Source organism: Equus asinus, chromosome 22 (genome assembly GCF_041296235.1).
Source record: "Equus asinus isolate D_3611 breed Donkey chromosome 22, EquAss-T2T_v2, whole genome shotgun sequence".
Classification (NCBI taxonomy): Eukaryota; Metazoa; Chordata; class Mammalia; order Perissodactyla; family Equidae; genus Equus; species Equus asinus.
Genome location: NC_091811.1, coordinates 51,169,053 through 51,181,052, shown reverse-complemented (window position 1 = coordinate 51,181,052; position 12,000 = coordinate 51,169,053). Strand labels below are relative to the sequence as shown.

Below are 12,000 nucleotides of genomic sequence, written 5' to 3'. Positions count from 1 at the left end.
TGCGGCGGCCGAGCCCGGCGCCGAGTGGGCGCCCAGAGCCGGGGGAGGGGCCCGCGGCCGCGGCGCCGCCTGGGCCCGCCCGCCCCTCCCCGGACGACTACTTAAGTGGCTCCGGCGCCGCCCCAGCCTCAGTGCGTTACTTACCTCGACTCTTAGCTTGTCGGGGACGGTAACCGGGACCCGGTGTCTACTCCTGTCGCCTGCGCCTGCTAACCCGTAGCCACCATGGTGAGTGGGCCGTGCGCGGCGCCGCCCTTCCTGGGAGAGACTGAGACGAGCGAGCGGGGGCGGGGGGTCGCGGAGGGCCTCTGGCTCGAGAGGGCCGGGACCAGCGCTGGCCCTCCGAGGGTAGGAGGCGAGGCGAGGGCGGGAGGAGAGAGACCCCCGTTCGTGGAGAACGGCTGGGGCCCGGAAGGAGGGCGGCCCCCGCGTTTTCTTCTCGGACTACGGGAAGGGATGGCTAGACGCCGGCTCCTCTCCGCCGTGATTAGAACGCTCATTTAGCCCTCATCTCCTGGGCGCGGCCCCCTGAGACCCTACAGTCTTTTCCCGCGCATTCCCATCCCCCTTCCCTTCCCCCGCCTTTGGCGGGCGCGCGCGGGCTCTCCCCGCCCTCACTTCCTCCTCAACTAGACAAGCGGAGGCGGGAAGGGACAGGGCACAAAGGCGCAGGCGCGACCGTTACCTTCCCGCCAGAGAGCGGCGGGAGACCGCCACTGCAGTCTGCGCGTGCGCGCTGGGGAGCTGCGGCGCTATGGCTGGAGGGCGTGGCTCCTGTTGCCCTCAGTTTTCTTTTTTTTGTTTAATGAAAGCAAAAGATGAATGTGGGGAAGGGCTCCTTGTCAGTGTGCTGCACTGCGCCAGTGTATAAGAACAATTAGCTCCGCAAAGCGTGTAGAGACCATCTGTCCCTCCTTGGCCTCTCTGTTGCGTTAGGAATGCGTGTGGGAGCAGGTGGTGGCGGTGAGGGATTTTCAGGGAATGGAAATCGGATCTTGGTCCAGATCTGGGCCGCTGATAATCCCCTGCTGCGCCTTGACAGATGTGGAGGTGCTGGGCTCAGCCCAACGCCTGCGGGGAGTGGAGGATGGTAGACCATGGCAGTGCCTCTGCAGACGTGGCCGTTGTGCGCCTCTGCAGCTGCGCGGCCCCGCCGGCCTGGGAAGGGGGCCCGGGCGCGTGCCCCTGAATTGCTCATTCATCCAGTGCCGCAGCGCCCCGCCCCTCGTCCCTGCGGCTAGATATTTCCTCTGCTCTGCTCTGGACACGTGCTTCCTGTGCTGGTAGCTGCCCGGAAATCTTGCCACCTAGCCTAAAATGGGATTCTGGGGCCTGAGCACTGGATGGCTTCCACCCTATCTTGGTCTTCCAAGGGGAGAAGCCGTGACTAAGCTCTCTTGGTCTAGAAAGAGACCTTCCCAATTTAGAGGTGGAAAAGAAATTCGTTAGAAGTAATGTAGATCGAAAAGGTAGTGGTTCTCCCCTGGGAAAAAACTATTAAACTTTAATTCGTTTCAAAAGAGGAAATATGTAAGATTAAGATTCTCTAAGTATGTTGTTCTGCTTCACAGTCTCTACTGGAGTAGGTTAATCTTTTTAATCTCCTTTTCCACAGCGTGAGTGCATCTCCATCCACGTTGGCCAGGCTGGTGTCCAGATCGGCAATGCCTGCTGGGAGCTCTACTGCCTGGAACACGGCATCCAGCCCGATGGCCAGATGCCAAGTGACAAGACCATTGGGGGAGGAGATGACTCCTTCAACACCTTCTTCAGTGAGACCGGCGCTGGCAAGCACGTGCCCAGGGCAGTGTTTGTAGACCTGGAACCCACGGTCATTGGTGAGTTGACCACACTAACCCGAGTGAGATCCCAGGGGTCTGGGACAGGAGGTCTGCCCTGGGGCTCCCTTGATGCCCTGGGGTTGGGCAGGCTTGTGCAGGTGGTTAGTGATGGGTGGCTGCTTTGTCTTCCTCTTCCAGATGAAGTTCGCACTGGCACCTACCGCCAGCTCTTCCACCCTGAGCAGCTCATCACAGGCAAGGAAGATGCTGCCAATAACTATGCCCGTGGGCACTACACCATTGGCAAGGAGATCATCGACCTCGTCTTGGACCGAATTCGCAAACTGGTATGTTTATTCTCAAGAATTAAGTAAATAATGAACCTAAGGAAGACATCTGAAATAGCCTCTTTTTTCCAAACAGAACTGAAATGTAATAATGAGCGAAATGAATTATTCCTTTATAGTTTTTAAAAAGTTCATTTAAAACGTGAACTATTTGGTGTCACTTTATAAATATTAATGAAGTTATTTTTAATTAAGAAAACTGTTTCTTGTCAAAATAAGATCCTATCCTTGGAATTGTATGAAAAGTGAAAATATATTTACTATGATTGTATACAGAAAGCAATAACTTGTTCTCTCTTTCCTCTTTTCTAACAGGCCGACCAGTGCACAGGTCTTCAGGGCTTCCTGGTTTTCCACAGCTTTGGGGGAGGAACTGGTTCTGGGTTCACCTCCCTGCTGATGGAACGTCTCTCTGTCGATTATGGCAAGAAGTCCAAGCTGGAGTTCTCCATTTACCCAGCCCCCCAGGTTTCCACAGCTGTAGTTGAGCCCTACAACTCCATCCTCACCACCCACACCACCCTGGAGCACTCTGATTGTGCCTTCATGGTAGACAATGAGGCCATCTATGACATCTGTCGTAGAAACCTCGATATTGAGCGCCCAACCTACACTAACCTTAACCGCCTTATTAGCCAGATTGTGTCCTCCATCACTGCTTCCCTCAGATTTGATGGAGCCCTGAATGTTGACCTGACAGAATTCCAGACCAACCTGGTGCCCTATCCCCGCATCCACTTCCCTCTGGCCACATATGCCCCTGTCATCTCTGCTGAGAAAGCCTACCATGAGCAGCTTTCCGTAGCAGAGATCACCAATGCTTGCTTTGAGCCAGCCAACCAGATGGTGAAATGTGACCCTCGCCATGGTAAATACATGGCTTGTTGCCTGTTGTACCGTGGTGACGTGGTTCCCAAAGATGTCAATGCTGCCATTGCCACCATCAAGACCAAGCGCAGCATCCAGTTTGTGGATTGGTGCCCCACTGGCTTCAAAGTTGGCATTAATTACCAGCCTCCCACTGTGGTCCCTGGTGGAGACCTGGCCAAAGTACAGCGAGCTGTGTGCATGCTGAGCAACACCACAGCCATTGCTGAGGCCTGGGCTCGCCTGGACCACAAGTTTGACCTGATGTATGCCAAGCGTGCCTTTGTACACTGGTACGTGGGTGAGGGCATGGAGGAGGGAGAGTTTTCTGAGGCCCGTGAGGACATGGCTGCCCTTGAGAAGGATTATGAGGAGGTCGGTGTGGATTCTGTTGAAGGAGAGGGTGAGGAAGAAGGAGAGGAATACTAATTACCATTCCTTTCAGCCCTTCAGCATGTCATATGCAGAATTTCAGCTTAAACATTAGCTGACAGGCGTTAGAGCTTTCTGTTTAGATTGTCTTCGCTTTCTTTTAACTGTGATCATGTTCTGCTTTTAAATGTGTCCCTGTAAGATTTTTCCATTATGTCTTAAAGTAAAGGCTTTAAGAAAGAAAGTTTGACTTCTGTGCTTTTTGTAAATTGATTTCTCCAATGCAGGATATACTAATACTCTTTATACCTGGAGGATAGAGTCTGTAACAGGGTGGTGGGTGATAACAAGAATGGCAGTTCCTGTCTAGCTACCTCTATGGGCAAAGGGAACACACTGGTCTGGAAAAGCACACACTGGATTTGGACACTGTTAATATCACCTCAACCAGTGTTAGAATCCAGGTCATAGAGGGCTTGGAAAAATGATGTGCCAAAAAGTCATTCTGCTGACCCAGAGCTAATCTAGCTCTTGAGATTACTGGGCAATTATTAATGAGTTAAGTATAAGTAAGAAATTTGGAATATCCTGCAAATAATGTGACTGCTATTTAAAAGGTGCTGCCAACTTACCGATGTAACAAGAAAAATCTCAAAGTGACTCTTGAACAAACAGCTGGTTTATTAAAGGAATATTTGAGGGGCTGGCCCAGTGGCGCAGCAGTTAAGTGTGCACGTTCTGCTTTGGTGGCCCAGGGTTCACCAGTTTGGATCCCAGGTGCGGACATGGCACCGCTTGGCATGCTATGCTGTGTTAGGCATCCCACATATAGAGGAAGATAGGCACGGATGTTAGCTCAGGGCCAGTCTTCCTCACCAAAAAGAGGATTGGCAGCAGTTAGCTCTGGGCTAATCTTCCTCAAAAAAAAAATTTGAGCATGATGAGGTAAAAGTTGTGTTTCCAACCCTATAATGGGAGGAGGAAAAGCAGGATCAGAATTCCTGGTGATCAACAAAAATCCTGCTATAGGAGAAAACCAAATAGGAAGAATAAGCCACGTGCATTTGTAGAAGAGCACTGCTTTACAGGGGCATGAAGTGGCAACATTTGTAAAAGGATGAATTTACAATTTAGCACTTGGCATAGTTTACATTCTTTCAAGTGTATAGTTTGACCACATCTAAAGGACTATAAAGATAGGCAAACAGGATACAAATAAGAGGATTAAACCTAGGAGAAAATGTGCATTTCAGATTCAGAAAGCGTAGGGACTATTATGGTCTGCTGAAGGTGTTGCTGTCTTGGTTTAAGAGTAGAGAATACCAACATTTTCCCAGTTTTTTTCCTAGCCCATAAAGCCGGTAAACTTACAAAATAGTTGTTTTCAGCTCCTGAAAGAAACAATCTGACTTGGTATAGATAATTCAGGGAGAAAGCTGTTGGGTGGCATTGCAGGCCCAGCACAGCAATGCAAATATAGCCACCACAGATCCTGGGGGAGGCAGATATCAGGGCTTTAAAGTCCTGAGGGGAAACCTGAAACTGAATTAGTGACCAAATGGGGATAGAAGGTTTTGAATTAGTGCTGAACTCACAGAGGAAGACCGTCTTGAGAGATCTGAAGACTTAAAATGTCCCTCTGTTCTTTTCTGCAAAACAAGAGCCTGGGAAGCAGCAGCAAAGCAGTGCAGGGAGAGCTTGCTTTTCAGGAAGCTGTCCCAGGTGGCCTAGAGTCAGGGAAGGACATGTTCAGTATAGACTGTGCCATGGTGCTTTGTACAGAGTTCTGAGAAACAAGGCAGTGAGAGGATAGGATAGAGAAGAAGCCAGGGTTTCAACTGTAGCTGATGTTTTAATTGGGTTTGGCTTTGGTGGGGGGAGGGCGTTGTTTGGGTCTTTGTTGCTGAGGAAGATTAGCCCTGAGCTAACATCTGTGCCAACCTTCCTCTACTTTACATGTGGGTCATAGCCACAGGGTGGCTGACAGTGGTGTAGGTCCACGCCCAGGATCCGAACCCACAAACCTGGGCTGCCGAAGAAGAATGTGCTAAACTTAACCACTAGGCCATGGGGCCAGCCCCTGCATTTTTAAGAAAATACAAGATCTGTGGGGCCAGTCCCATGGCCTAGTGGTTAAGTTTGTGTGCTCCACTTCGATGGCCTGGGATTCACAGGTTTGGATCCCAGGCGCAGACCTAGCAACACTCCTCAAGCCACGCTGTGGCAGCATCCCACATAAAATAGAGGAAGATTGACACAGATGTTAGCTCAGTGACAATCTTCCTCACCAACAAAGAAAAGAAAAGACCTCTAGTAAACAAGCCAAGATGTTAAGCTTGGGTGGTAGGTACATAGGTGTTTGCAATTTTATTAAGTTACCTATTGCTGCATAACAAATTGCCCCAAAACTTTGTGGCTTAAAGCAAGCAATATATGTGTACAGTCGTCCCTTGGTATCTGCAAGGGATTGGTTCTAGGACCCTTGGCAGATACCAAAATATGCAGATGCTCAAGTCTCTTATATAAAATGGCATAGTATTTGCATGTAACCTACACACATCCTCTTGTGTACTTTATATCATCTCTAGATTACTTATAATACCTAGTACAATGTAAATGCTATGTAAATAGTTGTTATACCATATTGGTTAGGGAATAATGACAATGAAAAAAGTCTGTATATGTTCAGTACCAATGCAACCATTGTACACCTTTCCACCCATGGTTGGTTGAATCCAAGGATACAGAACCTGCAGATATGGAGGACCAACTGTCTTACCTCATGCAGTTTCTGAGGGTCAGGAATTCAGGAGCAGTTTATCTGGATGGTTCTGTCCTGGAGTTTCTCATAAGGTTACAGTCAAGACGTTGACTGAGGCTGCAGTTATCCGAATGCTTGATGGGGGCTAGAGGATTCACCTCCAAGGTGGTTCACGCACATACTTAGCAAGTTAGTGCTGGTTGTTGGCAGGTGGCCTTAGTCTTCACCACATGGACCTCTCCATAGGGCTGCTTGAGTGTCCTTGTGACATGGGGGCAGGCTTCCCCCACAGTGAGTGATCCAAGACAGGGCAAGTAGGAACCTGAACTGTCTTATGACCTAACCTCAAAAGTCACACTCTGTCATTCCTACAGTATCCTATTTGTTACATGTCAGTCCTAGTCAATGTGGGAGGAAAATATACAATGACAGGAGGTGAGAATCAATGGAAGTTATGTACAAAACCCTAAAGGTTTAACGTTTCTATCAAATAGAACAATACTAATTATATTACCCTTTTTTTTCTGTATGCTTGAAATATTTCATTTTTAAAGAGAGAGGAAACGTAGTTTAGAGAGAAGAGGTTTTCCATTTTCTAAAGTTTAAACTTGAATTTCAGAATTTTTGTTTGCCTTTTAAGCTATCCTTTAGAACAGACACCTCCTATCTATATTCTTCCTGAACTATCCAATCCCCTTTAAACCCTAATTACTTGGTTATTGACCCAACTTGTTGCTCAAATTCAATATTTTCTGTCTCCTCTATTCCCAATCATCTTATATGTCAAGATGACAACTAGTAGTTACTAGTAGTCAAAGCCTTTGGTGACATGAGATACCAAGTGTGGGACATGGGAAGGAGGATGGATATAATGAAATGCTGAGGCAGCCAAGAAATGCCATCAAGCATTCCTTTAGGGGGTCACTCGGGTCTTATTATCTATATCTGTGCCCCAGCAGCAAGCACAGAGCCTGGTAATGTTTATGGCCCATGAAATGCTCCAAGGGAAGCAAAAATAAATAATGATTATTTATTTACCTCTTAGGCCAGATTCTTTATCATTCTATTCAACATAAACATTAAACCCTAGAGTTCTGTAAAATATATTCACCCTCTTTCTGAGCCCAGGTCTCCTTAAATACCTCCCAAGAAGTTGAGTCTCATGGTGGAGAGGCCTAGGAAACAGAGAGATGTTTGACCTCTTGTTCTGTCAATAGTAAGGCTCTCTTAAGCTTCTGGGCCTATTTTCCCTTTTGCACTACAGATTTCCATCCTGCTTTTCTCAGAGGGGGTGACAAATAGGGCAATCACGTCTTGGAGGACTTGTGAGCTTAGACATGTGTGTCCAAGCTTGGAAGATGAGGGGCAGGGCACCCCAGGATTTAACAGCTCTGCTCAGCAGCACTCCAGAGCCACTGCCAAGGAAGAACAAGCCATTTATTCGAAAAAAAATAGAAATAAGTAAGAGTCCAAGGGGGACTTACTTAGAGATGGTGAGGATGATGATAATGATACCAATGATAATTAACCTTAAGTAGTCAACACCTTCAATTTACACCCACCTACTCTTGTTTTTTTAACACCAGAATGTCAAAATGCCTTCACAACCACAGCATTCTTAACCTCCTTGAGGTGAGCTTAATATGGGAGGAGCCCAGCGCATTGTTTTTACAGAAGACAGATTTAATTGGCAGGGAAGAAGGAAAGTGATAACCACAGTCCTGTCTCCTGCCTTGTAGGAGCAGGTGTCTTAAATATTGCCTGCCACAGATCAGAGAGAATAGGGGTCTTTCAGCCCTATGGAGGACCAGGGCTGTGATTTAGGGACATGTTCAGATTAAGAGGCTTGAACTAGGGAGGAGAGAGATGCCATTTCCCCTCCCAATCCCATCAAATTCCTGGCAAATTCCTTAATGCCCTGCAGATGGCACCACTGACAAGGAGTTCTCTGCCCGGAAGAGCTGAGCTCAGATTTGTGAACTCTGCCCTCACTGTCACCTTGGAACTGAACCTAAAAGATGTACAATAGGAAGTGACTCACCTGGCATCCCTGGCATTCACATGCTTGTCACTTTTTGTTCTGTCCATTCCTGGAGGCAGCTGGGACTCATGCTAGGACATTGTGAATCAGGCAGCCACAGGAAAGCCCACACCCAAGGAGCTCTTGACCTCAGCTCCTACCCCTAGGGTGTTTCCCAGGATAGGATGAGTAAAAAAACTTGAGGTCAACATGTAGTAAGGGAGGAGCATGTTGCCAGATCAATCTAAATTCAATGCAAAGTCAACAACCTGATGATGTGGACATCATCATGCAGATACTGATATCACTGTGTTGGGAGGGCTAGCTTCTTCCTCTCTGCCATCTGGTCCATAAACCAAAATAAATGCCCTACTCCACCCATCCCTCAACTGACCAACGCATCTCCCAACCGATAGCCTGCTGTATGTTACTCTGCCAAGCGTGACGGAATCAAGCTCATCATCTCATTCCTGCTGGGGCCTTCAAATACTCTTCCGTCTGCCTATGATATCTTTTCCAACCATAACTGCCTCCCCGACCCTCCACTGCCCAGTTAACTCATACTCTTCCTTCAATGATGGAAACCAAGTGTCACCTCTTCAAGGACTTAAAGATTAGGTCAGACTAAGTCAGATTCCCCATTATATATTTTCATAGAACCTTCTCCTTTTCTCTCAAAGCATTTATCATATTTTAGAATTATATATTTATTTATGTGATTATTTAATTAATACTATATTTTCACTCACAAGATTTTATAAGCTCCATGTCTATTGTACTTTCCATTGTATCTTCAGTACCCGGCTTGGTACTCAGTGCATAACTGACATTCAATAAATATTTTAATAATTAATTTTAGGCAAGAGCAGAGATTCCAACTTTAAACTCTGAAAGCTAGAGATGACTGGCCCTCCACTACCTTGCCCTTTTCCCAGGCCCAAAGATCTAAGATGACTCAGGAAGACACTGCAGTGTGGACAGTGACATCAAATGGAGGTAGAAGGGAAAATTGCTGCTCTGTTCTAAAGATTATTCATAAACAAGACCTCTCAGCCTCTCTCTGGCCCAGTTATAGTGTCTCATGATACTAGCATGCAAGAAATCCTGCTGGCTCACATTGACCAAATGAATGTGTGCCATGAGCCAAGGTGTGACCCAGCTGCCAGAACTGACTAATGTCACCTTAGACAGTCCTATTCAACAGTGTGCAAAGCTAGGCACGTGAGTTTTCCTACCATCCTCCTCACTGGTCACCCTACTATGAAAACTGTTATTCAGTTCTGGGCACTTCCAGAAGGGTACAGACAGACAAGAGAGTTTCCTCCAAGGGGTGAGTGGAGTGGTAAGGGTTTCTGGGTAGAGCAACTCAGACTGAGGATGTTTAGGTTAGAAAAGAGAAACCCAGTGAAGATCTGCTGTCCAGAAATGGCAGCAGACTCATTCCTCAAAACCCCAGAGGGCACAACAAAGAATGCAGAAGAACATTGCAGTTCACTTTCTAATAACTAGCTAGGACCAACAATGGACCACTGTGCCATTCATGTTGTGAAAGGCAAACAGGTAGAACTGAAGACTTCTAAGATCCCTCTCCATTCTCAGAGTCTGGGATTTCACAAATTTTCCTGCTGTCTCAAGCCAATTTTTCATTACAACTATTCTCTCAAACATTTTTGGAGAGGTCAGAGATAGGTAGAGACAAAGGAAAAGAATCTCCCAAAGCACGTGTCTTAAACCCTTCCCTTGTTGGGGCCGGCCCGGTGGCGCAGCAGTTAAGTTCGCATGTTCCGCTTTGGCAGCTCGGGGTTCTCCGGTTCGGATCCTGGGTGCAGAGGTTGGCAAGCCATACTGTTGTAGGCATCCCATATATAAAGTAGAGGAAGATGGGCACGGATGTTAGCCCAGGGCCAGTCTTCCTCACCAAAAAGAGGAAGATTGCCGGCAGATGATAGCTCAGGGCTAATATTCCTCATAAAAAAAGAGAGAAAGAAAAAAAAATAAACCCTTTCCCGATCCCTGCCAACAACAACAACAACAAAAAGTCCTCAGACCCAGGGAGGACTTGCTTAAAAGGAACCTCTGATTTTCTGACTTCCCTGGTACCCTAGACAAGAGGGCAATTCCAAAGTTGCTGGTCCGTTTCTAGGAATTGGTCCAATTTCCATCAGAGAAAGAGAAAAAGGTTTACAGCCTGTCCTAGTTCAGGCTGCTATAACAAAATAGCATAGACTAGATGGCTTGAACAAACATTTATTTCTCACAGTTCTAGAGACTGGGAAATCCAGGATCCAGGTGCCAGCAGATTCAGTGTCTAGTGAGAACCATCTTCCTGGCTTACAGATAGCCAGCCACTTTCTTGTTGCCTCTTTACAAGGCAGAGAAAAAGAAAGTGCTAGTCTCTTCCTCTTCTTCTAAGGTCATTAATCCCATCATTCGGGCTGTACCTTGTGACCTCATCTAAACCTAATTACCTCCCAAAGGCCCCACCTCCTAACACCATCGCATTGGGGCTTAGGGTTTTAAAATATGAATTTTGGGGGGACACAAAAATTCAGTCCATAGCACAGCCTGTAGTATTTTCACCTCAGAGCTGGATGAGTTCTTCCTGAAGACCCAGGAACTCTTGGGAACAAAACTACTCTGAGCAGAAATTTTTCTTTCTTTCTTTTTTTTTTTTTTTTTGAGGAAGATTAGCCCTGAGCTAACTACTGCTAGTCCTCCTCTTTTTTGCTGAGGAAGCCTGGCCCTGAGCTAACATCTGTGCCCATCTTCCTCTACTTTATATGTAGGATGCCTACCACAGCATGGTGTGCCAAGTGGTGCCATGCCTGCACCCGGGATTCGAACCGGTGAAACCAGGGCCGCTGAGAAGCAGAACATGCAAACTTAGCCACTGCGCCACCCGGCCAGCCCCAAAGCAGAAGTTTTTCTGTACTTATGTTTTCTGTGGGAAAATTAGTACATGTAGGTAAGCAAAGAGAAAATAAAAATAACCCATAATCTGAATGGAAAGTTTGTGAAATCTTTGTTTAAAGAAAAGGGCAGCTTTTCTTCATCCCCCTCTCCGCCCCTCTTCCGCCCAAGTCACCACTGGGAGTGAGTGCCCCTGGTCTTCTGTCTCCTCAAGGGGCTCCTCAGCAATAAGTCTTCCTCATTTGGAAGTTCAAAGGTGGCCCCATAGAAAGGAGCAGAACAGTGAACCTTTTATTTATTTACTTATTTTGAGGAAGATTAGCCCTGAGCTAACATCTGCTGGCAATCCTCCTCTTTTTGGTGAGGAAGACTGGCCCTGAGCTAACATCCGTGCTCATCTTCCTCTGCTTTATATGTGGGACACCTACCACAGCATGGCTTGCCAAGGGTTACCATGTCCGCACCCAGGATCCGAACCAGCAGACCCCGGGCCACCGAAGCAGAACGTGAGCACTTAACTGCTGTGCCACCGGGCCAGCTCCAGTGAGCCCGTTAGATATAGATAGAGGATAACAGAGCTCTTAAGCATATTGGAGACCAAGTTTTACCTCTTGGGGCTGGCCCCGTGGCCGAGTGGTTAATTTTGCGCGCTCCGCTGCAGGCGGCCCAGGGTTTCGTGGGTTCGAATCCTGGGCGTGGACATGGCACTGCTCATCAAGCCACGCTGAGGTGGCATCCCACATGCCACAACTAGAAGGACCCACAACTAAGAATATACAACTGTGTACCAGGGGGTTTTGGGGAGAAAAATTAAATCTTTTTTAAAAAAAATTTTACCTCTCTATTACACTGAATATCTAAACAGCATAGCAATGAGAGAAATACAGAAGTGGCAAGATATATCCACTAAGAGACAATGGCAGAATATTGGGGGAAAAGAGA

The 12,000-nt window shown here is 47.2% G+C and overlaps 1 protein-coding gene across 1 annotated transcript; it reads left to right on the top strand.

Moving 5' to 3' along the window:
- The first annotated feature begins 6 nt into the window (after positions 1-6).
- On the top strand, positions 7-3,611 carry TUBA1B (tubulin alpha 1b). The gene is made up of 4 exons (XM_014850009.3): positions 7-228; positions 1,616-1,838; positions 1,980-2,128; positions 2,444-3,611. Exons 1-4 carry the CDS (start codon positions 226-228, stop codon positions 3,422-3,424), a joined length of 1,356 nt encoding a protein of 451 aa, XP_014705495.2. The 5' UTR covers positions 7-225; the 3' UTR covers positions 3,425-3,611.
- Positions 3,612-12,000: the final 8,389 nt, after the last annotated feature.

What these genes read in the sequence shown, in the direction of transcription:
- TUBA1B (XM_014850009.3), top strand. An exon ending in CCTGGAACCCACGGTCATTG is followed by an intron (nt 1,839 to 1,979) that starts GTGAGTTGACCA and finishes TTCCTCTTCCAG; the next exon opens with ATGAAGTTCGCACTGGCACC. An exon ending in TGGACCGAATTCGCAAACTG is followed by an intron (nt 2,129 to 2,443) that starts GTATGTTTATTC and finishes CTTTTCTAACAG; the next exon opens with GCCGACCAGTGCACAGGTCT.